Below are 26,231 nucleotides of genomic sequence, written 5' to 3'. Positions count from 1 at the left end.
CATTTAGTTTAAGGTACTATCCTAAGTACTTTGATTAAACAAAAGTAGTAAGTGATTAGCTATTATAGTTATTTATATTAAAATACTATTATTATTAGAGGAGATAATTTATTAGTTTCTGAATAACAATAAGGAGGTACATGCTAAGATCCTTTTCATCTTTCATATTTCTTGGTCCGATGAAAAAGTTTTCCTTTTTGAAATAAGGTGATGTTCTTAAAGTAATGGGAAATAAATGCTGGACAGGACAAAGTATATAATTATAAGTTGAAAATACAGAATTTCTTCTAGTATAACATCAGTGTGCACTGTCATTTGGTACATCTGGTACTGTTACTCAAGTAGTTGCTGATCCATCTGTTTTAGCATTCAATTACAATATTCTTTTCCCCACAAGACCATCATAAGCCACTGTAAAATGGCTTGCCTGTCATACAAATATAAAATATATGCAGCTTAAATTTGATATCTCAGACTGGAAATTTTCCAAAGAAATGTATTGTTTAATTTTGAATGGCTTATTCTCATACTAACTTCTAGCATTCACCTATTTCTTTTGTAAATGCTTATTACCTATGTTTTATTAATCCTTTTAAGGATATTAGAACCCACAGTTTTCAGGATTATTCCCACTTCTCCTTTCTCAATTCTGAAAATAGAGTCAACCTACTGATTATCTGTGGCACTTCTCTCTCCTGGATTTCTTAAAGAATAATGACAATAGTGTTTCATCAGGCAGTATCCACCCCTAGGAAGTAATCAGTCCAGGCCTGGAAACCTGAATGAATCTTGAATGGCTAGGTGTTCTTTTAAAATGAAAGGATCAATGACTCTGGAAATTTGGTCCTGCCTCTGTCACTCCCCTTTTGACCATGGTTAAGTTAGTTAACCTTTCTGTGTTTTGGTTTACTCATCTATAAAATGAGAGTAGGACTACATAGTTTTTAAGGTCCCTTACAACTCAACTCTATGATCCTATATCTACTTATTCATTAACTTTGGGTCTACAATATTAAATGAAATAATGATTTTAAGACTGCCACCACCATTTTAACATATATTAAAAATTATAATGGAAAAAAGATAGATTTGGGGGTATAAGAAGTGGGAGAGGATTTCTCCATTTCAACAATATCCAGAAGAACTTACCACTGATCGTTTAACCTGCCTGGGAGGGCTAGGTTGAGGAGATGGTTTCTTAGACTGTTGTGCTTGCTGCTGTTGCTGCTGTTGTGCTGTCTGCTGGGACTCTTTCTGCTGTGGTTGTGACTGTTCAGAACTTTGAGACTGCTGTGACTGTTGTACTGAGGGCACTTGAGGTGTTGACTGAAGAGACGGTGGTTGCTGCAATTGATGAGGAGTATGATGAGGCATCTGCTGTTTCCCTTGTGAATAGAGATCCAGGATCTGGTGGCAAATGTCTAAATAAAATACAAAGATTAAGTTCAGCTTAAATTTATATCTCAAAAAAAAATTTCACATTTAAGAATATAAAGTCTAGACCATTTCATGTGCCTTTAAACAACCATGAATTTCATTTTCTTTTCAAATGGCAAGGCAAGGAAAGGAAACTTTCTGGACATTGTTTGAAAGAAGAAGCTGGATTAAATATTAAAATAACCTTCTAGTTTGAGCATTATTTAATTCTAGCTTCATCTGAAGTTCATGGATATGTGTCTATGTGTATATATGTATGCATGCATGTGTGTGCTCTTAACTAAAGTCTTTTAAAAGAAAAAGTAGGTTTTGTCAAATTTGATTGAGACCACAACCAAATACAGTTAAGTTTACGGTACCTTCTAGTACATCAACAGGTACATCTTGAACAAACTGTTCCCACCATCTTCTGTACATTGGTTTTGATGTCCATTCCTGTATTTCAAATTTGCATAAACGGCCTGCCAAGTACATGACTGCTACTGCTATGATCTCAGGTTCCCACTGAAGCGATAATGTAGTACACAAGCTGGAATAATAAAGAAATAAGATCCATTTTAAAATTCATTTAGTTACATAACTATATCCAGAATTCAAAGGGTACCTCTAGTGGTATGGATCCACTTAGGAGACAATTAAATTCATGTAATTTTCTTTTAAACATTTTAATCTTATTTTTATCAATGATTATTTTTTACATTGCATTCATTTCCAAATATACTCTTGATCCATCACCTACCCACTAAATCAGTCCTTGTAATGATTAAAAAAGAAAAAGTCACCCATCAAATCCGAGTAATAAATCAACTATGTCTGACAGCATAGTTAATGGTACAGAAACAAGAGTCTCCCACCTCTACAGAAGAGGTAGTATTCATGCTTTCTTACTAAAACTATTTTAAAACAAAGATAAGTAAAATGTATGCCTTATGACAAGTGAGATAGGCATAGGGGAAAAAAAATCTTGATTCTTAGAACCACCTTTTAGATACCTGAATTTATCAATACACTCCCCTTTTAAGTAATTATGAGAGAGCTAACATTTAAAAAATGTACTTTCATGAAAAAAGCTAAACAGAGTAAGTGGTTTAACCTAAAACACAAGTTCTTTAACTATTTGGTAACATGGACCCTCTCCTCATGGAAGCCCAGTTACGAACCCTTGTTCTAAAACCATTATCAGGAGCAATCTAGTTGTGAAGAGTTCTTAAATATGTAGTTCTAGATGTATAAATTAAAATCATTCAAACCAATTACTAAAACTATATATATATATATCTATACTATATTATTTTAGTATATTGGTAAAATTTACCTGTCATTTACAAATGTCCATGCCATTTGAACCAATTTTTGAATTTTATTTTTATCACCTAATAAAAGAAAAGGAATTAGTTAATAAAACTACAGGGAAAAAATGTTCTAAGTGCACAAAAGTGAAATATTCAAATAGAGAATACCATATACAGAGAGCAAAAAATCCCTTCCAGATTAGGAAAGTAATAACTAAATACTGAAATAAGACCAATTCCTGCTTAAAGTATTTTCATCTTTTCTTTCCACCATACTGAACAGATTATAAACTTGTGGAAGATTAATATATTTTATATAATGTAATAATCATAGACTATTTTCTCATTTTCCTAGCCACTAAAAAATCCTCCAGTGAATTTTGACCATATGGGAAAAACTAGTACAGGTCTACCCAGCATGACATGCCCTTATCAGAGAGGAGCTATGCTCTATGAACAAGGCAGAATTGAAATAGCTCAAAAGAAATGTGAGATGAGCAAATTTAAGGAATCCATTTCCGATGTACACATGGATTATTTGTGCTCAACCTAAGGTAGACCATTCTGGGCTAGTATTTGGTCTGATTAGTCAGTCAGGCACACTTTAACCCGACTCTAATATATTGATGTCATTTGTTCCTTTTTGAGAAAGGACAAACTAACAGAACTGAGAATATGAGCTGTTTCTTAACTACAAATTCTTAACTTCATTATATCCCATTTCCTTTACTCCTAATCCAGAAAGTTTCTTTGTTTTTGATAAACAGAAAATGAGTGCCACAAAGAACTAAACCAATTAAGCTCAAAGCTGAATTCTGAATGATAAAATTCTATTTAGCAAAAACACTGATTCTTTTACCTTTGAGTTGTTTGGCATATTTGAGGAGGAATTGGTAGGGATGTTCAACTTGCAAATCAAACTTTATGGTTTGTAATAAGATCCTCTCCAGAACCATAACTTCTTCCTAAAAAACACACACACACACGACATTATAATGCTCTTTACAATTATATCTCAAATGCAGTTTGAAAATTAAGTTTTCTACTGTAATTAGGCTCCATGTACATTTTAGCAGTTTATCTCTAGTCATGTTTTTAACACCTAAATTCTGATCACAGATATGTACCTCTTGATAGGGGGAAAATAATAGCAAAAAAAAAAAAATCAAACCCACTGGTGGTTAGTTTATACAGTGGACAAGAAAATCGAATAACCTCTATAATTTTAAACAGGCCATTCTTTCTAGTCAGAAATCTTATGCAACTGAAAATCTCTGATAAATGAAGGTAATGTGAAAATATCTGGCCTCAAACATGTCCAATTTTATCAGTTATTTGAAATTCTGCAAGACAAAGAATATTACTTGACACATAATATATATATATATATATATATATATATATATATATATATATATATATATATATATATATATAATATATGAATAGTTAAAGACCCTCACTAGAAATCATAGAGCTACACTGAGCAGGTCTGTGGAAGATGTTTAAGTTACTGAAACATTAAAAGGACACTATTATCAAGTAATTTTTACCCATGTAATAAGCTCACAGGGAAGAATATTGCTGTAGTAAGGCTACCGGATATGCCTGTGTGTGCATGCATGAACACTTGTGTAAAGTATTGTAATTGAGGAAAAAATTCCCATTTCTTTTGAATGTTGTACAAAAATATGCTTTGCATTTTAAGCAAGCAAGAACATATATTACATATGAAAAAGCAGTACAGTGAATGCTATAGCATATATTCTGTTAAAAAATTCTCAATGATTTCATTTTCTAATTCTACAAAAGTGGTCTATTAGAATCGATTATTACTAATGGCAATGAAAAATCAAGTATTTCAAGTAATGAACAGTCAATAAGCAAATATATCTTGAGCATCCATGATATATATATATGATGCTTTTCAGATAACATCAAATAAGATAAATGTCATGATTTCTATGTATAGGAAATCACTAATTTAACACATGGATTTATATCTATAAGCTAAGTTATACTCTGGATTACATATTTTTTCCCCATAAATCATTAATAGGTGGAAGGAAATTATTTTTCTAAACAGTCAGCCTCATGCTTCAAGTTCCCATTTAAAGTATAAAAAAATCAGAAGTTTCAAAAATATTTGTATAGTATAAAATGATATGCTAAGATTTTATTTTAAAGCTCTGTCACTACTTGTATCCAGTGGCTTCAAAATTCCTCTAAATTTAGAAACTGCCTCCTATTACCAAGTGTCAGCCACCTGCAAACTAGATAGAATTACGACGATAATGGCTGACTTCTTTTCATGTTATGAATGTGGATAGCAGGTGCAACATTTTGCCTATAATTGTATCCAGTGTCCTACAACTCTAAAAATAAAAAAGTTACATACACCATGTTCCTTAAGATTAAAACTACCCTAATAAAATGGGACTCAAATTATTACTTTTCTTTCATCCAAAAAAGGATCAAAATTTCATAGAGTTGCCTATTTCTGTTTATCACTGAAATAAGAACAAGAACTTAGTCAGCTTTAGTTGCTTTCAAAGTATACGTAATAACTGCTAACTACAAAAAAGTACTATTTATGTTTTTTGACAACCTCATGGTTCAAAATATTTTCTGAATGTTTTTGCTTTTTTAAACTTTTTTCTATTTTTACAAGCATTTATCACCTTTACTGTAACCCCCCAACCCAGAACAATTAAAAACAACAAAAGTACAAATGAAAACCCTCAAATAAATATGCATGTTTCAGCAAAACAAATCCCCCATTGGCCAGTCCCAAAATGCAAACATTTCATTTTGCATTTTAAATCTTGAAGTAGGTAATAGCATGCTTCATTATCAGTTCATTAGTTCTGAAAAGTTTTATCTTAATATTGTCATTGACATCTGTTCTTGTTCTGCATCACTTCATAGTCTTTAGTTTTTTTTCTGAAACTGTGCCTTTCATCATTACCTTATGGTATAACTATTCTGATAATTCACCATAATTTGTTTAGCCATTTCCTCAAAGGTGGGCAAATCCTTTGGTTTCTAATTCAAGGCTGCCATGAAAAGAGCTGCTATAAATATTTTTGTTTCAATAAGACCTTTAACTTTTGATCTCTTTTCATTGTTTCCTTGCTTCCCAAGTTTTAAATCAAATCAGAATTACATTAATGCCTTAGTGAGGAACACAATACTGTCATTTCATTGATGAAAAGAAGTAGGCAAAGGGGTCAGGTTGATTCATCTGAAGTCACAACTCACAACTCTGACAACAGAGCCTTAAAATGAATACTTTCAAATCTCCACCTCTTAGTAGTCCCTAAGAACAAAGGTGTCCAAATCAGCAACCCAAAAAAGCATATTCAAATGTAATTGGAAAATATTTAACAAAATTATAACAATACCACAGATAATGTTAATTTGTGATTTTCTAAATCAATATGCCACCAGTAGGGATTACCTCAGGCCAGAATAAAGTCCTAACATAAAATTATATTTAAATTGCTTACAAAAATTAAATGATCCATGTTCATTTGGATGTTCCTTGGTTTGTATAGATGAGAATCACCTGACAGCAAGATTTGTAAGCTCCATCTCCATGGACGATGAAAGGATCCTAGATATCTACATTCCTGGGTTCAATCTCCAGGAGTAGCAGTGAATTCTTCCCCAACACAGATAATAGTGGGTATGATAAATGAATTTTTCTGATTTTCCTCTACTGCTACCATTTGCTTGAATATAGTATGAAATATCATTAACTAGAGCATGAAGAATTTAGATTGACATCAAACTTTTAGCTCCAGTGATTAACTGGTTAGAGATAGTGATTAAAGCTAATGATAGCATTTCTGGGTCAGCTTTATTATCTCTATTTACTTAAGATAAGCATGTCAAACAATGAGGCATAGTTATAATCAGAGATAATGGTTAGTCTACAAATTCCAATTATATCCCTAATGTTTACTAACCAACTGATTTTAAATGAATATCTTCCCCTTCTATCTATTGTGTTGTGTGTGTGTGTGTGTGTGTGTGTGTGTGTGTGTGTGTGTGTGTCTACCTTCCTCTTCTCTCCCATGTAAAATTCCATTACATTTCAGTTATTTAGGTCACTAAGATCTATATAATATAAACTGAAACTAAGGATTAAAGCCCATTATTTATTTTAATTGCATGGATCTATCCCAAGTACATAATAAAACAGTTATTAAAATGTTTCTATGTGTCAATAAGTATGACTGACAGCAGTACTTTTAAACAAAGCCTTAAATCTTTTTTTTTTAATGTCAAAATGGGGGTGATCATTTTAAGGGACAGAATTTTCTAGTCCTGATGCCATCTAGTGTATAACAAGGTAAAATTTACCCAGGGAGATTTCTGGGCCAGAAAGACTGACTTAACTGGTAAAATTGCTATTTCTTCTAGGAAACTTGCAGAGACAAGATAGTATTCTCTGTACCTTTCTATTTGTTTACATCTTGCCCCTCAATAATCAATCAGGCAAATTCTGGAATGCTCAAATTGGCAGCTACATTGATTTCTCTGATGAACATGGCACTGATACAGGAGTTGAAATCTCCTAAGCTGAGCAATTCTGAGGCCTTAAGACCCTACTCTATCAATCTTTTTTCTTGGTGAAGACTTGGGCTAAGAACTAGGAATTTTCCAAGTCCTGTGACCTTTCACCTAATTTGCTGACAGTCAAAATCTAACTGACTAAATTCTGGTGTTTCTAGTTTTCGATAACTGCCTGTAAATTTACAAATAAAATTATTCCTGGTCAAATCTACTCCTGATATAAGACCTCTAACATTGTTAAATTCCTTTTTTTTTTTTTGGTTTTTGCAAGGCAAACAGGGTTAAGTGGCTTGTCCAAGGCCACACAGCTAGGTTAATTATTAAGTGTCTGAGACGGGATTTGAACCCAGGTACTCCTGACTCCAGGGCCCGTGGTCTATCCACTACGCCACCTAGCCGCCCTCATTGTTAAATTCCTAAAAGAAATTGTCTGTGTGCGCGTAGGCACATGCACATACAAAAATGTGGTTTGAAAACACTAAATATCCCAGTGGCCTTCTCTGGTATAGGGGAGGGAGGGGAGGAGGGGAAACAGTTTAGAGCTTAAGACGTTAACAAAAATAAAAAATAGAAAAAAAAGATAGTGGAGATTTTCTTCAAGATGATTAATAGGCCATTCTGTTGTAAAGTAATATACAGACTAAGGGTAGTCTCTATTTGCACAACTGCTTCTTTGATTGCTGAGAATCAATTCTTTTGATTCCCCAAAGACTGAGAAGCTTCAATTTTGATCAGGGAAGAGATTGAAAGTTTTGGTTTAAATGGTATGATGGTTCTTGGGGGCAGCTAGGTGGCGTAGTGGATAAAGCACCGGCCCTGGAGTCAGGAGTACCTGGGTTCAAATCCGGTCTCAGACACTTAATAATTACCTAGCTGTGTGGCCTTGGGCAAGCCACTTAACTCCGTTTGCCTTGCAAAAACCTAAACAAACAAACAAACAAACAAATAAATAAAAGGTATGATGGTCATTTGCTAAGGAGAGATTCAATGGAACTATAGAAACTAGCTAACAAGAGTCCAATTCAGACCCAGGGATAGACAGAATTGTGACCCAAGAACCACACTACATATAAGGAGGGCAGGCTTATCAACAGAAAATTTGGCATTTATCCAATAAATTTTTTGGTTAAGGTAACTAATTTAAATTATTCATTAAAGCTCTAAAAGCAGTCTGTCAGTTGAAAGAGTTAATGACACTAATGTAATTACAATCCTGAGGGGAGGAGTGAGAATAACAAGGTTGTATTAGCCTTACCTTTGGGTCATCTCCAAACTGACCAAACTGTACATCATTTAATAAACTTCGAGCTGTTTTGATAATATCTTTACATTTTTTAGGAGTCTCTTCTACTTTCCCTGCCAAAAAGAGACAGCACGCTCCTGTCACCTATAGACAACACACACACACACACACACACAGACACACACACACACCAGAAACAAAAAAGTCAAGTGTAAGACTATTACAATGTAATTAATTATGGGAACAAAAGCAAATGGTTTACCCTAGTTCTATTTCTCTTAATTATTCAGAGAACAAAGAAATAAATAATATTTCACATGTTCCTCACATGTGGATTAGTCTCAAGAACTGTTTTAAATTTTGGATGAACTTTATTGGACTAATCTGTTTGAATAAATGCCAAATACAACTACAGAAACAATTTTTCCCTTGTACAAAAGCATGGTTGTTATTAAGACTCATTAGTTCTTGTCTGTATTTTTAAAAAGCCAATAAAATAAAACAAAAGAGCTGATTTTACTCAAATGTCTACCTTGGGAAAGGTAGACAAGTAGTAATAGCTTTTGTATAACCTAAAGTAATATCTAAGTTTTGGTAGTTGCTGAGCTGTAGCAGAAAGTCACAAGTGTGATCATTTCAAAAGAATTCCACTTTAGTCTATACCCTAATTACATTACATTAAAATTTAAAAAAGAAGATAGTACAACTTACCTGGTTTCTGATTATGCCATTTAAGGAAGCATTCATAGAATATTAATAAAAATATCTTCTGCAATACACATACAAAAAAAGAAACTTTGTCCCTTGGCAAACCTGACCATAACTTATAACACAGTACAGTAATGACTTGCTAGGGAAAGGAGTGTTAATACGCCACTACAAGCTACATTGTAACTTACTAGTAAGTTATTTACTATTAAGAAAACAAAAATACAAAGATATTACAGAATCATTCATCAAGCAAATATTGCAGAAAAACAATCAAGAAAACATCAAATTAACACACTTACATATCTTGGGAATTGTTTAAAGGAATGAAACATGTAGAAGCGATGAAAATAAATTATTCCAGTAGCCAGGGTATCATAGTGTCTGGTGTTCTAGTTAAGGACATTAGCAAAAAAAGAAAAAAATCTTTGGAAATCAAGATTTTATTTAAATAGTTAACCTGGAAAATAAATACTTTCCACATCAAAAGTTAATACTTAGGAACCCTAATTAAATATTAAAATTATAAAATGAGAATTACAAAGTTCTAGGCTTTTGAGAAGAGGTTAATTCCTTTAGAAATCAACTGATTTTAATACTAGACCATTTTTCTATTTATGGAGGTCAATTGTGCTCAAAAGTTAAGCCTACAGATTAAAGGAAAAATTCTGCATAGAGCCAAGAAAATCAATTTAAATTTATCAATTAAATGCTTTACTGCAATAAAATTTGAAGTAATCTTCAAAGAGATTTTCTGCAAAACATATCCAAGAAATCACCATAAAACTTTGTCTACAGTTTTAATTTAGTTCCAAGGAGTATGTGGTATGTGGTATGGTGTAATATGTGTGTGTATATGAAATCTACTCAAACAAAAAAGGAGAAACAGGATACAGTCCCAAACGTGTTCCTACATCAAAGATGAACCTGGCACCCTCTCGGCGGTACCGGGCTTCAGTGGCTGGATCCAGTCCTTCTAACTGTGAAGGTGTATGAGCCAAGTCTTTTTTATCCCAGTACCAGCATGGTTTTGTGTGGTCCAGGTTTGCCAAAGTTACTGAAGGGCTGGAATTTTCTTTGTTCTCCTTCATTTATTGAAGTAAGCTTGTTCTTATTCAAAAGGTTTCCTGAGAAAGTCAGAATCCTGAAGGGAAAAAAGTCAAATATAATTCAGCATTAGTTCCTAAATTGTTCGACCCATTTGGAAATATGGAAAGGAAAAACTCTGGTTGCCAAACTATTCAATAAAGATGAATCTAAAATGACAGCAGTTCCAGATTAGGGATAGGAAGAACATGGGGAAGGACAGTAAGAAATGGGCTTAAAACACTTGTAAATCATTTTACTTGCCCCCATTTGCAGGTTTTGCTCCATACCTCTCTTATCCCAAAAGGAATCAAAAGATTTTTGAGGAAATTTTAAAGATAGTTTCTTCTAAAGAAATGCTGAGAACCAACTCTACTTCATACTTTTGGTCATTTTAATCATTATGAGTAGGTAAGAATCAATTAAACAGAAAAAGCTCCAATTCAGGTGAATCTAATCTTCCATTCCCCAATGATGCTGATTCCCCTGCAGCTGAAAAATATTTTAGATTTATAAAAGGCTAACTTTTCAAAATTTTTTGACATGAATTATTTGATTCTACAAACATCCCTATAAAGTAGGGAGGCCAGACATAGGAACCATATTTTGTCTTTTTTTTTTTAAGTCAATGGGGTTAAGTGGCTTGCCCAAGGTCACACAGGTAGGTAATTATTAAGTGTCTGAGGTTAAATTTGAACTCAGATCCTCCTGACTACTGAGCTGGTACTCTATTCACTGCCCCACCTAGCTACCCCCATAATTTTGTTTTAAAGGATCAAACTGCACAGAATGATTCTTAAAGCCATGTACCTAGTTTGAAACAATTATACTTACTAACAACCTGTCTAGTGTTTTCTCCATTACAACATACAATATATTCTAAGCCAGGAAATACTAATTCAGGCTCAGTCACTAATTAGTTGAATGACCTTAGATATAAATCCTCCAAGTCTAAATTTTTCTCTTCTGTAAATGATGGGTTATATGATCTCTAAGGTCTCTTCCAGTTCTAAAATGAGGGCACCACATATATCATTATTATTCCATCACAATTAATCCCTAAGAGTCAGAATTTCTTGTACCTGAAAGCTCCACATCTCCCTGCTATAGCTGTTCTTCCAAACCCTCTAGGGGAATGAAACGCACAGTTGCAATACCCTAACCCTAACCCTAACCCTAATCTCTCTGGTGGGAACAGGTTCTTTTATAGAAGCAGAAACTTGATCAATAGTTAGATATCAAAATTCCTAGGGAAGCAGGGAGAAGGGGACAATATGTTTATCTTGTCATATTTGAGTTTCTCATTTTCTGTTAACTCCCCTTTTCTGTGGTTATTATAAAATTTTAAATTTAATAATTGTAAATTGGAAGACCTTTCAGGTATCATTGATCCCTGATTCTATAGCTCTATTCTTTTTTTAGGTTTTTTTGCAAGGCAATGGGGTTAAGTGGCTTGCCCAAGGCCACACGGCTAGGTAATTATTAAGTGTCTGAGGCTGGATTCGAACTCAGGTACGCCCGACTCCAGGGCCGGTACTCTATCCACTGTGCCACCTAGCCGCCCCTATATCCTTATTTTTACAAATACAAATTACAAATTTACTAACTGATTCTACACCTTTATAAATTATTTTTTTTCCAGAATTCTGCAAGTCATATGTATGCTTTGGATACATAAAAGTGCTGCCCCCAAAATGAGACCAAGTAAATTATAAGAGACTGCTTAGTCTTATTTTGCAAATGAAAAATATTTGATATTGTGTTGTTTTCAGTCATGCCTAACTCTGTAATCTTATTTGGGATTTTCTTGATAAAAATAGGAGTGGTTTGCCATTTCCTTCTCCAGTTCATTTTACAGATAAGGAAACTAAGGCAAGTCTTCCTGATTCCAGGTTTAGCAGTCTAATGCTGCCTAACTGCTCATATATTTGATAGACATCTGTTTTAAAAAATAATTTATATGCTTGACTATAAAATATGAGTTCTTGGCTACAGAAAGAGAAGTACTTCCTTATATGAGGTTAACAGACAATAAATTTATTTTTCTTAAACACCACAATTTTATCATTCTTTTATGTTTAAAGTGAAGACCAACTGTCTACAGAATACATCTAATTTAGTAGCCTACCTTACACCTTAAACTCAATTTAAACTGCATTATCCTTCTTCACAAATCATTTCCTCTTACCAAATACACTGGCATCCATGACTGAAATATGTATGACTTTGGTAAACACAAGGTAATGTTAAGAAAAACAGGGATGTAGATCCTATTATCACTATACACTAAGAAGAGATAAAGAAAATCACCAAGTTGGGGGGGAGAGGAGTACATTTATGTGAAGATCAGTGGAGGCAGAAGCAAATATGATAGCTATCATTATGAATAAAAAAGAGAAATTAAGTAGATGTGGATATCAATAAATAAATCACAAACCTGAATTGAGTCAGGTAACTGAGCAGAGATGGCCAATTTCAATCATACATCTGCTGGAATTACCTTTCCCAAAAGAGGGAGTACTAATAATTTTCAAGTTTTTGTTGAAGTTCAGTTGTGTCTGACACTGTGATGCCATTTGGGGTTTTCTTGGTGGTTTAACAGATGAGGAAACTGAGGCAAACAGGGTTAAATGACTTGCCTAAGGTCAATTAGTGTCTCAGGCCACATTTGAACTCAGTTCTTCCTGATTCCTGAGTCAGTATTTTATCCATTGAGCCACCTAACTTTTAATGATAATTTTATCTTCAAAAAATTCAATGAATCAACAAGGAGAAATTCTATCAGGGACTTGATTCACACCAATAAAGTTGGCTGGGGGTAGAAATGTTGGGAGGCTTGGAAGAAACTGGATATTGTTTGACCTACCCTTTAGAATTCAATGGTTTTACCGGAAAGTGATGTGTGGTACAATGGTAAAGAGCACTGACTCTGGCAGAAGTCCAAGAATCTAGGTACAAAACCCACAATCAGTTCTTACTACCTAAACGATGTTGGGCAGCAACAACCTCTGTTATAAAATGAGGCTGGATTCAGTGGTCTCTGAGATCTTTTCTACCTTTAGCTCTGAGTCTATTAAAAAAAGGCAAGATATCATGATCAAATTCTACATGAAAAGTGAGCCCAGGCGAGTGGGGGTTATTGTTGAAAATTTAATTCTGGGGGCGGCTAGGTGGCACAGTGGATAAGAGTACCGGCCCTGGAGTCTGGAGTACCTGAGTTCGAATCCAGCCTCAGACACTTAATAATTACCTAGCCGTGTGGCCTTGGGCAAGCCACTTAACCCCATTGCCTTAGAAAATCTAAAAAAAAAAAATTTAATTCTGAAAAGTATTTTGAAATAAAAAATTAAGAGGAAAATGGTAAAAACCAATAATACCCACACAATGATGAACTTCTGAAGTATTATGAGGACAAAGAAGCTAAGGAAAAAAAAGATAGTTTAAAAATTTTTTTAAAGTCAGAGAAGGGATCAAGAAAAGATTGGAACTGATGTTTGGAGTAGATGAAATAACAATGGGAAAAGCAGATTGCCTACATTCTTTAGATTTGCCAAGGAGAATCATCTTGGACTGAAAAAGAAAAATGTTTAATAACATTCATGAAAAGTGAAGAAACAGAGTTCCTATCTGATTTCAATAAATTAAGACCACCAGGCTCATAAAGGAAATTAAAAAACTAGCTGAGCCACTGTTTATAATTTTTTGGGGGGGGAGGGGCTAGACAATGGGGTTAAGTGACTTGCCTGATGTCACACAGCTAGGTAACTATTAAGTATCTTAGAACACATTTGAATTCAGGCCCTCCGGACTCCAGGGCCAGTGCTCTATCCACTGCCTCACTTAGCTACCCCACTGTTTGTGATTTTAAGACAAAATTGGACAAGAGTTGCAGGGTTGTTGAAAGTACAATTTTCAAAAAATGGAAAAGAATAGTCTGAAAACAACAGACCAGTGACCTTAACTCCTAGAAAAATTCTGATTTATTTTTATTAAAAGGTTGGCTGGTTAAAATCTAGACAAAGAAATCGTAGTCTCAAAGACAAGGGTAGCTGGTCAAAGAACAGTTCATATTAGAATAAGTTTCCTTTCTGAAAATATTATTGGAGATACTGCGCTAATAAATTTCAGAAGGTTTCTCATTGTTGTGGACTAAACAGAATGGACCTTCACAAATGGCTCTGTGCTATTTAATATTTCTATCAATACTTTAGAAATAAATGCATAGCTAGCATGCTGATAAAACCATTAATGACACAAAGCTATGAGGGATAACTAAACATGTTCGATGATCGAGTCAAGACCCAAAAAAGAGCTGTATAGACTCAGAATACTGGATCGAATCCAATTACATGACACTAGGGATAAAGATAGTCCAAAAATCAACTTCATAAGTTTAAAATAAATGAAGCATCTTTAGGAAATAGTTTATCTGCAAACTGCAAATTATTTGGGTATTTTAATGGACAAGAAACAATATCAATTAGTTATGTGTGATAAGGCACTGAGCAAAGGAGAATCCAAATGTCTAGGTCTAGGACTAGTCAAAGTCTTGGCAAAACTTCAGGTAAAATAACATCCTGAGTGTTATGTTTAGTTCAGTGTTGATTTTAGGAAGGACAATAATTATTTGGAACACAGAGTATCAATAACGATCAATATGTGAAAAGCTTAGAAATCATGCTATGTGAGTGAATATTGGTGGAAGGAAAAGAATGTATTTATCCTGAAGAATAGGTAAAGAGATAATAACTGTTGTATATTATTTAAAGGGCTCTCACTTGGAAGTGCTTCAACTTGAGTGCTGAAGTCAGAACTAGAAACATGAGAATGGAAGGTAGGAGAAGCAGATTTTAATATGATTTAAGGAAAAATTTTTCTGATCACAGATATCTGAAAGTAGTTTCCTCTCATCAGAGCTTTTTAAGCTAAGTCAGATAATCCCTACTTGGGTTTAGTTCATCAACAAACAAATGTTTAATACTGCTAGGCAATGAGGATACACAAAAAATGAAAACAATACCAGCTAGGCATGAAACTTACGTTCTAAAGGTGGGCTCATGGGGAAAATAAGGTCAGGAGCTTAGCATTCAAACTTAGTCCCAAAGGGACCACTGTGTGAGAGCCACCAATAATGCCAACTGCTGCCCTGTGAGGGGCAAAAGTGGAATTACTCTATAACTGGGATTATGAGACCTTTGGCTTGTCATTTTCTATGAGGTGCCTCCCCACCAGTGTGGGGCCCATTTTTACTGAGGCAGTATGCCCTGACCATCTCTGGTTTCTCTGTGGGGGGCAGAGGTTAGGGAAGAAACCTGATCATCACTACATCTATTCTGGGGTGGAACAAACTGGATATCTCTCAGTTTCCCCTTCCTGGTTGCTTCTTCAGGTATTCACCTCTCCCTTACCCCCTTATCCTCTGTTCCAGTAGCTCTCACTGTATCCTGGGTTGAAGATGACGACTGCTTCAATATTTTCCCCTATTGGAACAAGACATTTCCTCTTCTCATGGGTTCTACAACATGCTAGCAGCACCCCATTATGTCCATAGAGGTTCCTTCCTCCCCCCTCCATACATAGTTTGACACTATGGGGCAATTTTCCTTGACGATAAAATCTCTAACAAATACTAGATTGCTTTCTGTTGGGGAAAGGGGGGAGAAAGGAGAAAAATGTAAAATTCAAAACCCTGCAAAAAAAAAAGATCGATAAAACTACTGTTGCGCGTACTTGGAAAAAAACAAACCAGTGCTAAAGCAAAACTGACAACATAGTTGAATACTAGGTAGTTTCATAAGAAAGGGACTTGCAGTATTGGGGGAATCAGGAAAGGCTTCCATAAAGATGGTTCTTGGGCTGAATCTTGAAAGAAGAGAGGGACTTTAGGAGATGGAGAAGAGACAAGAGAAGGTAGGTTACAGAAGTAATTTTTGGATCAACTAACTGACCTGATGGCCCTTACAATTCTTGTATTCTATGGTGAATTTTATTATTCTTTTCCATTTTCTGAGATTAGAAAAAATAAAATTTCTTCTTTTCCCATTTAACACATCACTATTTCTTATAAATTCCACTTTGAAATATATCAAGAGAATTAGTGAAACATTTTAAAAAATACAAAAATCAAGTCTACACAAGCAGTACAACAGTATTTTTAGTTTGTTATAAACTTTTAAGAAAATGAGCTGTATACAATGGAGATTCAAGGTTTTACATAGAATTCTTTTTTTTCCCGTTCTTGGAATATGTAAAAATTGTCTTGATGCAGACTTTAAATTCATAAAAAAGTAAAAAAAAATGTGTTACTTCCACTTTGCTTTCTCTATATTTTAGACTAGATTATATCTTCTAAATGGCCTGCTCATGCATGAGCCTGTGCAAGTCCCTTAACCCTGGTTGCCTCAGTTTTCTAATCTGTGAAATGAGCTGGAGAAGGAAATTGCAAAAACCATTCTTGTGTCTTTGCAAAGAAAACACCCAATATGGTCACAAAATTGGATCAACTGAAACAACTAAACAACATATACCCTCAAACTTTGATTATTATGATAATCTCTTAAGTGGTATCCATGCGATCCAATTTAAAAGAACAAAAATACCAAACCCTCTCCCCCTCAAAATTCATTTCAGTATGAGTAAAAAATTAAACAACTCATTTGTAAAATGTAAGATGATCTCTAATGGCACACTGAGTTCTGTTCCACCAACTAGTTGTAAGGCAATGACAAAAGGAGTAGTTTGAGGACCAGCCTAACTTTGAAGATGCTCACTGCTACAAAGTTAGCTGAATGATGACTATTTTTGGTAAGAGCAAATCACAAACCCATTTTCTAAGATGGCAATGTGGAACTAAAATTACAAATTTTATATACCCTTTGACAGCATCATACCACTAATAGGTCTAAATCCCCCAAAAAATAAAAGTGGAAAAGGATATCTATCTATCTATCTCTATATATAGATATATTCAAATATTTATAGCCTCTCCTTTCATAGTAATCAAAAATATGAAAGGAAGGTAAATCCTTCTGAGAGAATTGCTGAATAAATTATGGTAGATGAATATATGCCACAAGAAATCAAAGTATAGTATCAGAAGAAACTGCAAAGATCTTCATAAAATGACAGTGAGTTTGTAAGACTAGGAGAAAAAACAACTCTAAAAGACTTCAGAACTATGATCAATGCAATAATAAACCATAAATCCAATAGAACATAAACATATTGCTGACCATTTGAGAGAAAGATAATATAATGCAGGAAAAGACATACATTTTCAGGTTAAGAGAAATTTTTTTAATGTCTCTCAGATGCATTAGTTATATTCCATGTTTTCCCCCGAAACTACTTTACACTGCACCTCTTCAAGTCTGTATTATTCCATGAGCCTCCTACTATGTGGACTAATAATCCAGTCCTCTGAGAAATCTGATTATCATTAGGAAAGTTCTTTAATAGTTTTGAACTTGAAGCAAGCAACACAATTATATACAAACTGTAAGATGGAACTTTGTGGTAGACATCACCATGACAGCGGCTCTTCCCTCCTCTCCCTCTTGGCTCTTCCCTCCTCTCCCTCTTCAACTAATTCTGATCATTAGAACAATTACCTGATGGATCTATCAAGGATGGTCTTATGTAGTTCTGGGAGTTACCTACATAGAGGTAATAAATTAAACTCATAGACTTTCATGAAGTTATCAAAGGAGGCAATATAAAAGTGAAAAGCAAAGAGGGCCTATGACAGAGTCTTGGGGAACACCCAGTTAGAGTGTTCATGATAATGAACATGATGTGCCTGATAATCCAGCAAAGAAAGGTATAAAGAAAGGCAAATCAGCAGTGTCATGAAAATCTAGAGTTATATATAGTACTATATATATGCTACTATAAATTATCTTTCCAAAATAAAGAAACAATAAAACCGTAGCATATGAATTTAATGATTATTACACTGTAGGGAAACTATATGATCCATGATTGAGGGAAAGATAATCTAATTATGGTATATGAATCTAACAATACTGCTGTGCTTGAATGATGTGAAGATTAAAAAGCTAAATTAAGAGTTACAGTGACCATGTCAATGAAGGTAAATCAAATGAAAACTCATAGGTTAATGCAACTTGGTGCTTCCTGACTGATGAAAAATTGTTCACATGAGCATTCTTGGTAATAGTAAAATATTGGAAATTATGCGTCCAACAATTAAAAAAAGTGGCATATGAATTTAATGATTACTATTGTAGGGAATAACAAATACATTAGACATGAAGTGATACAGAATTGGGGGAAGGAAGCAGATCCCTAATTCTGGGCATTTTCATCCCTGCCCCTTGGCTTCAGGTCTCAGCAAAGATCTTACTTTCTAAGAAAAATTTATCCTGATTCCCATTAATGTTAAGTCCTTTCGCTCTGCTGAAGAACTCCAAATAATCCTGTCTATACGTGTTTATATGTCGTCTATTCATTAGACTTTTGCTTCTATTTGTATCTTCAGCATTTCAGTACCTTGTCTGTCACAGAACAAGCACTTAATAAATGTTAACTGACTTAATCCATATAGCCAATGTGCAGTGCTGTTAAATCCTGTCAGCACCCATTCCTGTACCTTTTCAAGGGCTGTTTCTCATGCCTGAAATACTCCTTCCTCTTCATCTCTGACCCTTGGAATTCTTGGCTTTAAGTCTCAGTTTTAAATGCTGCCACCTCCATGAAAAATACCTGCCAGTCTCCCCAGTTGCCTTCTCCCCTGAAGTTACCTTCTCTATGTTATATATGTCGTCTCCCCCATTAGACTAAAAATGTTCATTAAAGACCTTTAGAGGATTAAAGGACTTAGAGGAGATTATGGAGTCCAAAACTGGCAAACTGGACTCCAGGGAGGGGAAAAGGGACTTGTCTATAGTAACAGCGAAAAGGAACCAAATCCAACTCCAAACACTGGGCATCAGTCTCTTCCAGAATATTGTTTAAAACAAGAAAAAGATCCCTGCCGCAGTGACGAGGCTTCTTCCAGTCCAAAGGTTGGTGACTGGGATAAAGCCGAGTTCAATGGGCCAACGAAATTCAAGGCCGCACTATTCATCACGCTGAGCCCTTGGGGTCAGTCCTTAAAAACACTTCCTCTTTTTGAGAAACTCTTCCCCTGGGCAAAAAAGGCAAACAAAAAGCAACCGCGCAAACAAAAATCCCGAAAGCCGAGCAAAGTTAAAAACCAAGCCCCAACCGCACGTTAAGTTGTGCCCGGCCGGGCGGGCTCGGGAGGACCGGAGGCGCGTCCTCGGGCGTGATCACCCACACCGCCGGGCCTAGCCGGGGCTCGGGCTGGCCACGGCCATGCCCGACGGCGGTCCGGCCGGGACGCCCTTCCTCCCCCCTCCCCGCGGCCGCTCGTCCTCCTCGGGGAACGGAGGCGCCTCCGGCTCCGGGCCGCCCGCCAAGGCGGGGTCCCCGGCCCGGCCCTCTCTGAGGAGCCCGCACCCGAGGCCCGCTCTTTCTCCCGGCCGGGCCGGACCTGCGGCGGCCCCGTCAGCAGTTACCAGGACTCCTCCGCGGCCGAGGCGCCCTCGTTTCCTCCCCTGACACCCCGCGCACGCGAGGCGCCGGGCCCGCGCGTCGCTCCGTCCGACCCACACTCACCCGCCACCTCCAGGAGTCCCACTTAGCGACGTCTCTTATCGCTGACGGCGGCCATCTTGGACGCGGGGTGCTGGGGCGGGGGGAGACGTCATTACGCGGCGTCCTCCTTGAGCGGAGGCGGCAGAGGAAGTGGGGGCGGAGCGCCCCGGCGGCGGGGCGGGCCAAGGCTGCAGCTTCCACCCAATTAGAGGGCTGGGAAAGGAGCGAGCCGAGGCTTGGGGCGGTGCGGGAGGAGGAGTGGAGGGCTTCGCGGGCCCGCCCCCTTGGAAAATGCGCTTTGGCGAACAACCTAGCCTGCTGACGGAACCCCGCGTCGGGGGCGTGACCAGGGCGGCGGTCCACCAATTAAATGGCCGAAGGGGCCAGCGCCAGGGCCCCCCCCCCCCCCTCCTCCAATCGCTTTTATGGAACTGGCGAGGGCTCGGTCGACTCCGCGGGCCTCTGGGAGCCCGCCGGCCCCCGGGCTGGGGAATGGACTCTTGGAGTGACAGCTGCAGCTGGATGGCGTGGGGGAAAGAGGGAGGAGGAACCCACCAATGGGCTCCGGCTGGAGCCGCTCCCGCGCCTCGAGGGCGGGGGGCGTGGGGAAGCCCGTCGGCCAATGGGAGGCGGGGGTGGTGGTCGGGGGGCGGGGCTCCGGGGCTGGAGCAGCGGGGTTGGGCGTGCGGCTGCGGCGCTGTCTCGGCTGCCTCCGCCTCCGGCTTCCCCTCCCTCCCGGACGCCGCCGCGTCCGCGGGGTTGGTTGAGGCGGACTGTGGGGTGCTGACTGGAGTGGAGGCTCCGCCGCCGCCGCTGTTGCTACCGCCGCCGCCATCCCCGTTACCGCCGCCGCCGGGAGAGAAGACGAAAGGTGAGTGGCGGGGAGGCGGCGCCCGGTGCCGGCCGAGAGGGGCGCCCCGCAGCCGCGATCCGGCCGCCCCTGCGCCTCCACGGCCTCTCCCGGCCCGCCTTCTCGGGCCTCCCGTGCCCCGGGGCCGGGGCTGGGAAATGGCCGCCGGGGCAGGGGGTCGAGCCCCGCTCCGGCCCCTGCGCCTCCGCCGCCGCCGCCCCCGTGGCACCGTGTGCCCGTCCCCGCGTCACGCGTGTCTCGGGCTCTGCCTCCGTCACCCCGTGGAGCTATTTTGTCCCTCCCTCCCTTCGCCCCCACCGCCTCCGCTCCCCCCCGGGCCCTCGCCCCTTGCCCGCGTCACGGCGCGGGCCCGGCCGCCTCCCGCCCCCAGCCCACCGCGGTGTCGCCTCCGTCACCGGGTTCCAGCTCCCTCAACCTGTGGCTCCGTGACCCCCTCCCCGCCCCCACCAGCCGTGGGCTGCCAGTTTCCTGTCTGTCATTTTGTCTTCTGTCACTGCCCGTGCCCCGCGCCCCTTCCTTTTAGGTCTCTGCGTCTGCTTCGGCTCCTTGGGACCCTCCTCCCTCGAAATCCCTTATCTCGGTGCAGAGTCAACTTAGGGCTCCCGCTGCACTGCCCTTCCTTGTGCCACTCTGGGGAATGGAATCCAAGGCCTAAAACTAGATTTCATGTTGCATCTGCACCCCCTCCCCCCGACTGTTCCTCATTGTGTTTCCTTCCTTTCTCTCAATACCCACTCCAGTAGGAAAGGAAAGAGCATTTTCTCTTCTACCAACTCCTGCTACCTTAAACAGGGTTCTCAGAGAAATATTCTCTTCCTCGGCCCCCCCCCCCCCCGCCAGCTTTTTCAACTACTATAGGAAAGTGGTAGAAAATAAGTACTATTTGTTCTTAGAAAAAAGTCCTCTTATTCCATACACATATGCTTACTAGGGAGGAACATAATTTACTTGGTTGCAGTCCGAGTTTACCTTTAACTAAGCTATGTGGAACTCTAGGCCTAAACTTCTGTCCTCAACTATAAAATGAGGGGGACTGGACTATGACCTCCAAAAGATCCCTTCCATTGTATCTCTTACTTTTACTCACAGCTTTATTCAGTGCTTCCTTGCGTCCTCAAATTTAACACTTGGTAGAGAGGAGTAGCCATTAATTTTCGAGTTTCATTTCCCTCACCCCCTTCTACTCCTAATCAGAAACTACCATAATGAAATATGTGAATGTTTTCCTTTTTTATAATTATATTTCCTCAACAAATTTCTGATCATAATCTAGAAATTAAATGCAAAATGAATGATTTTAGTGGAAGAATTTTATCTCTACCCCTCCTATTAGTGATTTTTATTTTCTTTTTAAATAAAAGCACATTTACATAATTTTCTTTTATGTTCTTTCTGTTTTTAACAAAATCTTCTAAGGCTTTATTTTTTAAAAGAGGAGAAGTTTTCCCAAAACTTTTGATGAGAAATGACAATTTTAACATATCTGAGAAGCAAAGTGAATCATTTGTCAGTAACTTTTAACCCTCAGTATTTCATACATCTCATTGATATAGATACTCCCTCCAGTGGTACAGGTTGCAATTTATCCACTTCATTCTTTGTGACTTTTCCTCTCTTCCTGTATATGCTCCATGAGGAGGCTTGCAGAGGCCTTCTCTAGTTACTTTGACAAGATATGAGTACCAGTAACAGCTGCCTGCTAACAATCACTATCAATATATGATTAACCCATCTCTTTTTTTGTTTCTTAGTTGATTTTTTTTTTGCTTGCTGCTTATATGTAAATCTTCATTAAAATAGCATCCTACTTTGTATTAGCTTTTGGTATGCCCTTAGAGATTCTATTTATTATTTATATCATAAAGTATCACCTAGACTCTTGGTGCATAAAAGGTTGAATTTTTGTTTTATTGAGAAACTTGGAGTTGTTATAATAACTTTAATGTTTCCCATATTTCATTAAACCCACTTTTATTCTTATTCAATTCTGGGGTCTAGTCACTGTATATCAATTGCATGTGGTTTAGTTGCAGCTGTATGTGTACATAGGTATTAGGTAAATATTCCAAATTAGTACTAAATGGCCTAGTGAAGTAATCCAGTTTTCCAAATTCCTTTTCATTTTTTAAAAACATTGAGTTAGAACAATGCTTTTCAAAGTACATTTTTTTCAGGGAACTACCTAGCTTATATAATTCATTAACAAACTTTTCAGCATGACTCTAGTGAACACTCTATATAGTACTTTCCCTTTATACACATAAACACACACACACACACCTTTTATTGGTGAAATAGTACTTTGTGGGAAATAAGATGTGAGCATCATTCATTCATTCTTTCATCCATCCCAAATATGATCAGGAATAATATTGCTAATTTTTGTGCAAGCATATTGCAGTACTTACTTTTTTCTTTTTTTTTTCGTTTTTGCCTAGGTTGAAATCTGATGCTTTTCTAGCAAAAAACTATTTTTTGATGTTGCATTAATTGAGAAAATGAGCAAATCTTTTGCTTGGTTTCTATGAAGAATCTTTATTTTTCTTGGACCTGACAGCTTTATATAAGAGAATCGATTTGAAAATCATTCAATATGCATTAACACTATGTGCTACTGAATATGAATTTTCATTTTTAATAGATATATGTTGCTTAAGAGGCAGGGTGGGTGTGGTGGTTAGAGAACTAGCTTGCCTCTGAGCCTGGAAGTTCTAAATTTAAGTTCACTTAACTATACTGCATCTGTTGCCTCGGGTAAATCACTTTAATCTCCCTGTTCTCTAGGCAACTCTTTGAGACTTAAGTTGCCAATAAGATGCTATTTGCATTGACAGTGGGAATTTCCTCACCTGTATCAAGTGAAATCACCTGTCCATCCCCTCTCCCTCTCAGTGTTTAGTAATTCTGTTTCTTTAGTAGAAAAGTTAGCAACAATTTTGTTTCTTTAGTAAACAGATTTTGAAGACCTGTTAAAAATTCACTTTCCCTTTTTGCTTCATAGGTTTCAAACAGAGGAATAAATTAGTGGTTTTTGGCTTGCTTTCCTTATGTTGTTCCTTTCTTATTTCTAAAGTGAGTTTATATTCATTTGTACTTAAGTTTGGAGCTACTTTTTTGAGTATTTTTATTTGAGTAAATGTGAATTCTAGACCAATGATGTCCAACTTTTATGTTTTTAAAGGTACATTTAAGTGTTAGTTATCCTGATCATATTTCCATTTGAGAGAAAACTTTGTGTTAGAAATTTGGTATAGTAGAAAAAGTCTTGACCTTAGATTTTGGAGGTGTGGCTACGATATTTAATTGTGACTATGAGTAAAGTTTAAAACTGTATTCCTGATCAGCTTGGTGACACAGTGGATGGAGCAAAGGCCCTGGTGTCAGGAGGAGCTGAGCTCAAATCCAGGCTCAGACACTTAACAGCCCCTGCTTCTTTAAAAAGAAATATATATATATATATATATATATATATATTCCTGTAGTCTTTAGTTGTCCCTCAATGTTGAATCACAGAATTATTTTAATAGCTTTTTTTGAAGACTACAATTTAAAATATCAGTAATTAGAAAGGAAGAAAAACAAAAGTCTAATAATAAAGGTAATGCAAAATTGGAATGCTCCTTCCCCTTGTCACAGGATTGTTCTGGGGAAAATATTTTGTAAACTTTAAAGCATTTTGTAAATGTGAGATTATTAATTTTTTTTTGGTCCAAACTAGTGATTTTTTCCCCATGATCGGGTTGAATTGAGTGTTTATCTTTTTTGGTTTCAGGACCCCTTTATTCTTATAAAAGTTATTGATGATCTCAGTTATCTACTGCCCAAGGAGCTTTAATTTGTGTGAGTTATATCCAAGGATATACTGATATATATTTTAACAACTGACTCTCTGAAAAAAAGTACACATAATACTCTTAAGTTTAATAAAGTTGCGTTATTAATATTTTTTCTTCCACTTTATATAAACTGTTACCAACACAAATTACTGTTTCTAAAGTTAACTATTCATACTGAAAAATTTAACAATTGGCAAAGTTGGTGCAAGCTGGATCTAGCACACCTATGGCATCTATCAGTATTTACTATATTAGAAATTATAATATCTTAGTATTATTATGAAAAAAAATTTCACCTTTTAGATCCTCTGAGAAGGGTCACAGAGATCCTAGGATATCATGATCATGGATGTAAGATGAAAGGTAATGTATAATAGTAATAGCAACAACAACTATAGCACGTATTAAGCACTTGATGATTAAAAACAAACATTTACATTTTACATGGTGATCCTCACAATAATCCTGGGAGAAAGATGCTGTTAACCCCCTTGTATAGAGGAGAAATTCAGACTTGGAGACTGTGACTTGTCTGGAGACTTATCACTTTTAATTGCCTGAGACAGGATTAAAAGCCTCTTCCTGATTGAAAGCTCAACACTGTGTGATGTGATGTAAAGGCCTCTATATAGAACAGGTGCCAATTCAAAAAATAATGAAATAGAAATGAAACTAAAGTCAGACATAATGACGTAGAATATTTGGGAGAATTATCTGTTTTCCCTTCTTTAGAAACTTAAGACTGAATTTTGTATTTTTTTGTTACTGTTTGTCCTTCCTTCTCTAAGAGAACTATGACAACAGGGAAGTGATGTCATGACGTGAGTTGCATTTAAATGGGGGGGGGCTGTTGCAAAGTTATCAGCTATACTTTCTTCTTGGGAGTCATTTGGGTCCAGTGGCCAGATATGGATCTAGATGACTGGAGATAGTCCTGGATGTAATGGGAGGCCTGAACTCAGCTCCTCCTGAGCACACACACACACATGCATTCCAGGCATGAGGGACAACCAAAGAAAATGCCAGGATCTCAGAGATGGACTGTCTTGTTCTTGGAACAAGAAAGTCATTGTTACTGAATCAAAAAATACACATTTCTTGGGGTGTAAATCCTGGGAGGCTTGGGGCAGTTAGGTTTACCAGCATGTTATTGCAACAGTGAGGTGATGAGAGCCTCACATGGCAACTTCATGTATTGGAGAGCTCTTGTAAAGGTGAAATTTAACAGATCTTGACAGCAGACCCTGACAACAGATTTTGAGTAGTGAGCCTCATAATGAAACAATTTGAAGGAACAATTTTAGCTGATTTCAAGGTACTTAACCTCTCCATGTCAAAAGTTTTTCAGGAATAAATTGAAGACTAAACTATAAAGCCTTATCATTTGTAAATTCCATGATGAAACACCTTTTTCTGTATTGGGTATTTCCTTCAGGTCTTAAACTTTACAATTTATGAATACCAGTGTAGCACTCAGATTTTTCTGTTTTTCTCCACTTGCTACATGGCTTGTTAAGATAAAACACTTTCAGGATGAAAATTTCACATCATTCCTT

At 37.4% G+C, this 26,231-nt stretch overlaps 2 protein-coding genes across 9 annotated transcripts in view; one reads left to right on the top strand and one right to left on the bottom strand.

Moving 5' to 3' along the window:
* Positions 1-20,090, bottom strand: part of CCNK (cyclin K) — a 39,238-nt gene extending 19,148 nt beyond the window's left edge. Inside the window, exons 1-8 of one of the 6 annotated variants that reach the window (XM_074213057.1) lie at positions 19,990-20,090; positions 10,156-10,405; positions 9,564-9,645; positions 8,566-8,697; positions 3,589-3,694; positions 2,753-2,810; positions 1,797-1,966; positions 1,150-1,421 (exon numbers count right to left, since the gene is read on the bottom strand). In XM_074213057.1, the coding sequence (XP_074069158.1) occupies positions 1,150-1,421; positions 1,797-1,966; positions 2,753-2,810; positions 3,589-3,694; positions 8,566-8,697; positions 9,564-9,645; positions 10,156-10,352 (1,017 nt within the window). In that variant the 5' untranslated portion in view covers positions 10,353-10,405; positions 19,990-20,090. The other 5 variants (XM_074213052.1, XM_074213054.1, XM_074213055.1 and 2 more) reach the window with 5 other exon arrangements.
* Positions 20,091-20,646: 556 nt separating this feature from the next.
* The window catches only part of SETD3 (SET domain containing 3, actin N3(tau)-histidine methyltransferase), a 140,809-nt gene continuing 135,224 nt past the window's right edge, over positions 20,647-26,231 (top strand). For all 3 annotated transcript variants that reach the window (XM_074213050.1, XM_074213049.1, XM_074213051.1), the window contains exon 1: positions 20,647-20,839. The gene's annotated coding sequence lies outside the window, so the exon portion shown is untranslated. The remainder of the gene's footprint in view (positions 20,840-26,231) is intronic.

Source organism: Macrotis lagotis, chromosome 1, assembly GCF_037893015.1.
Source record: "Macrotis lagotis isolate mMagLag1 chromosome 1, bilby.v1.9.chrom.fasta, whole genome shotgun sequence".
Taxonomy (NCBI): domain Eukaryota; kingdom Metazoa; phylum Chordata; class Mammalia; order Peramelemorphia; family Peramelidae; genus Macrotis; species Macrotis lagotis.
This window is presented reverse-complemented; position numbering and strand designations above follow the sequence as displayed.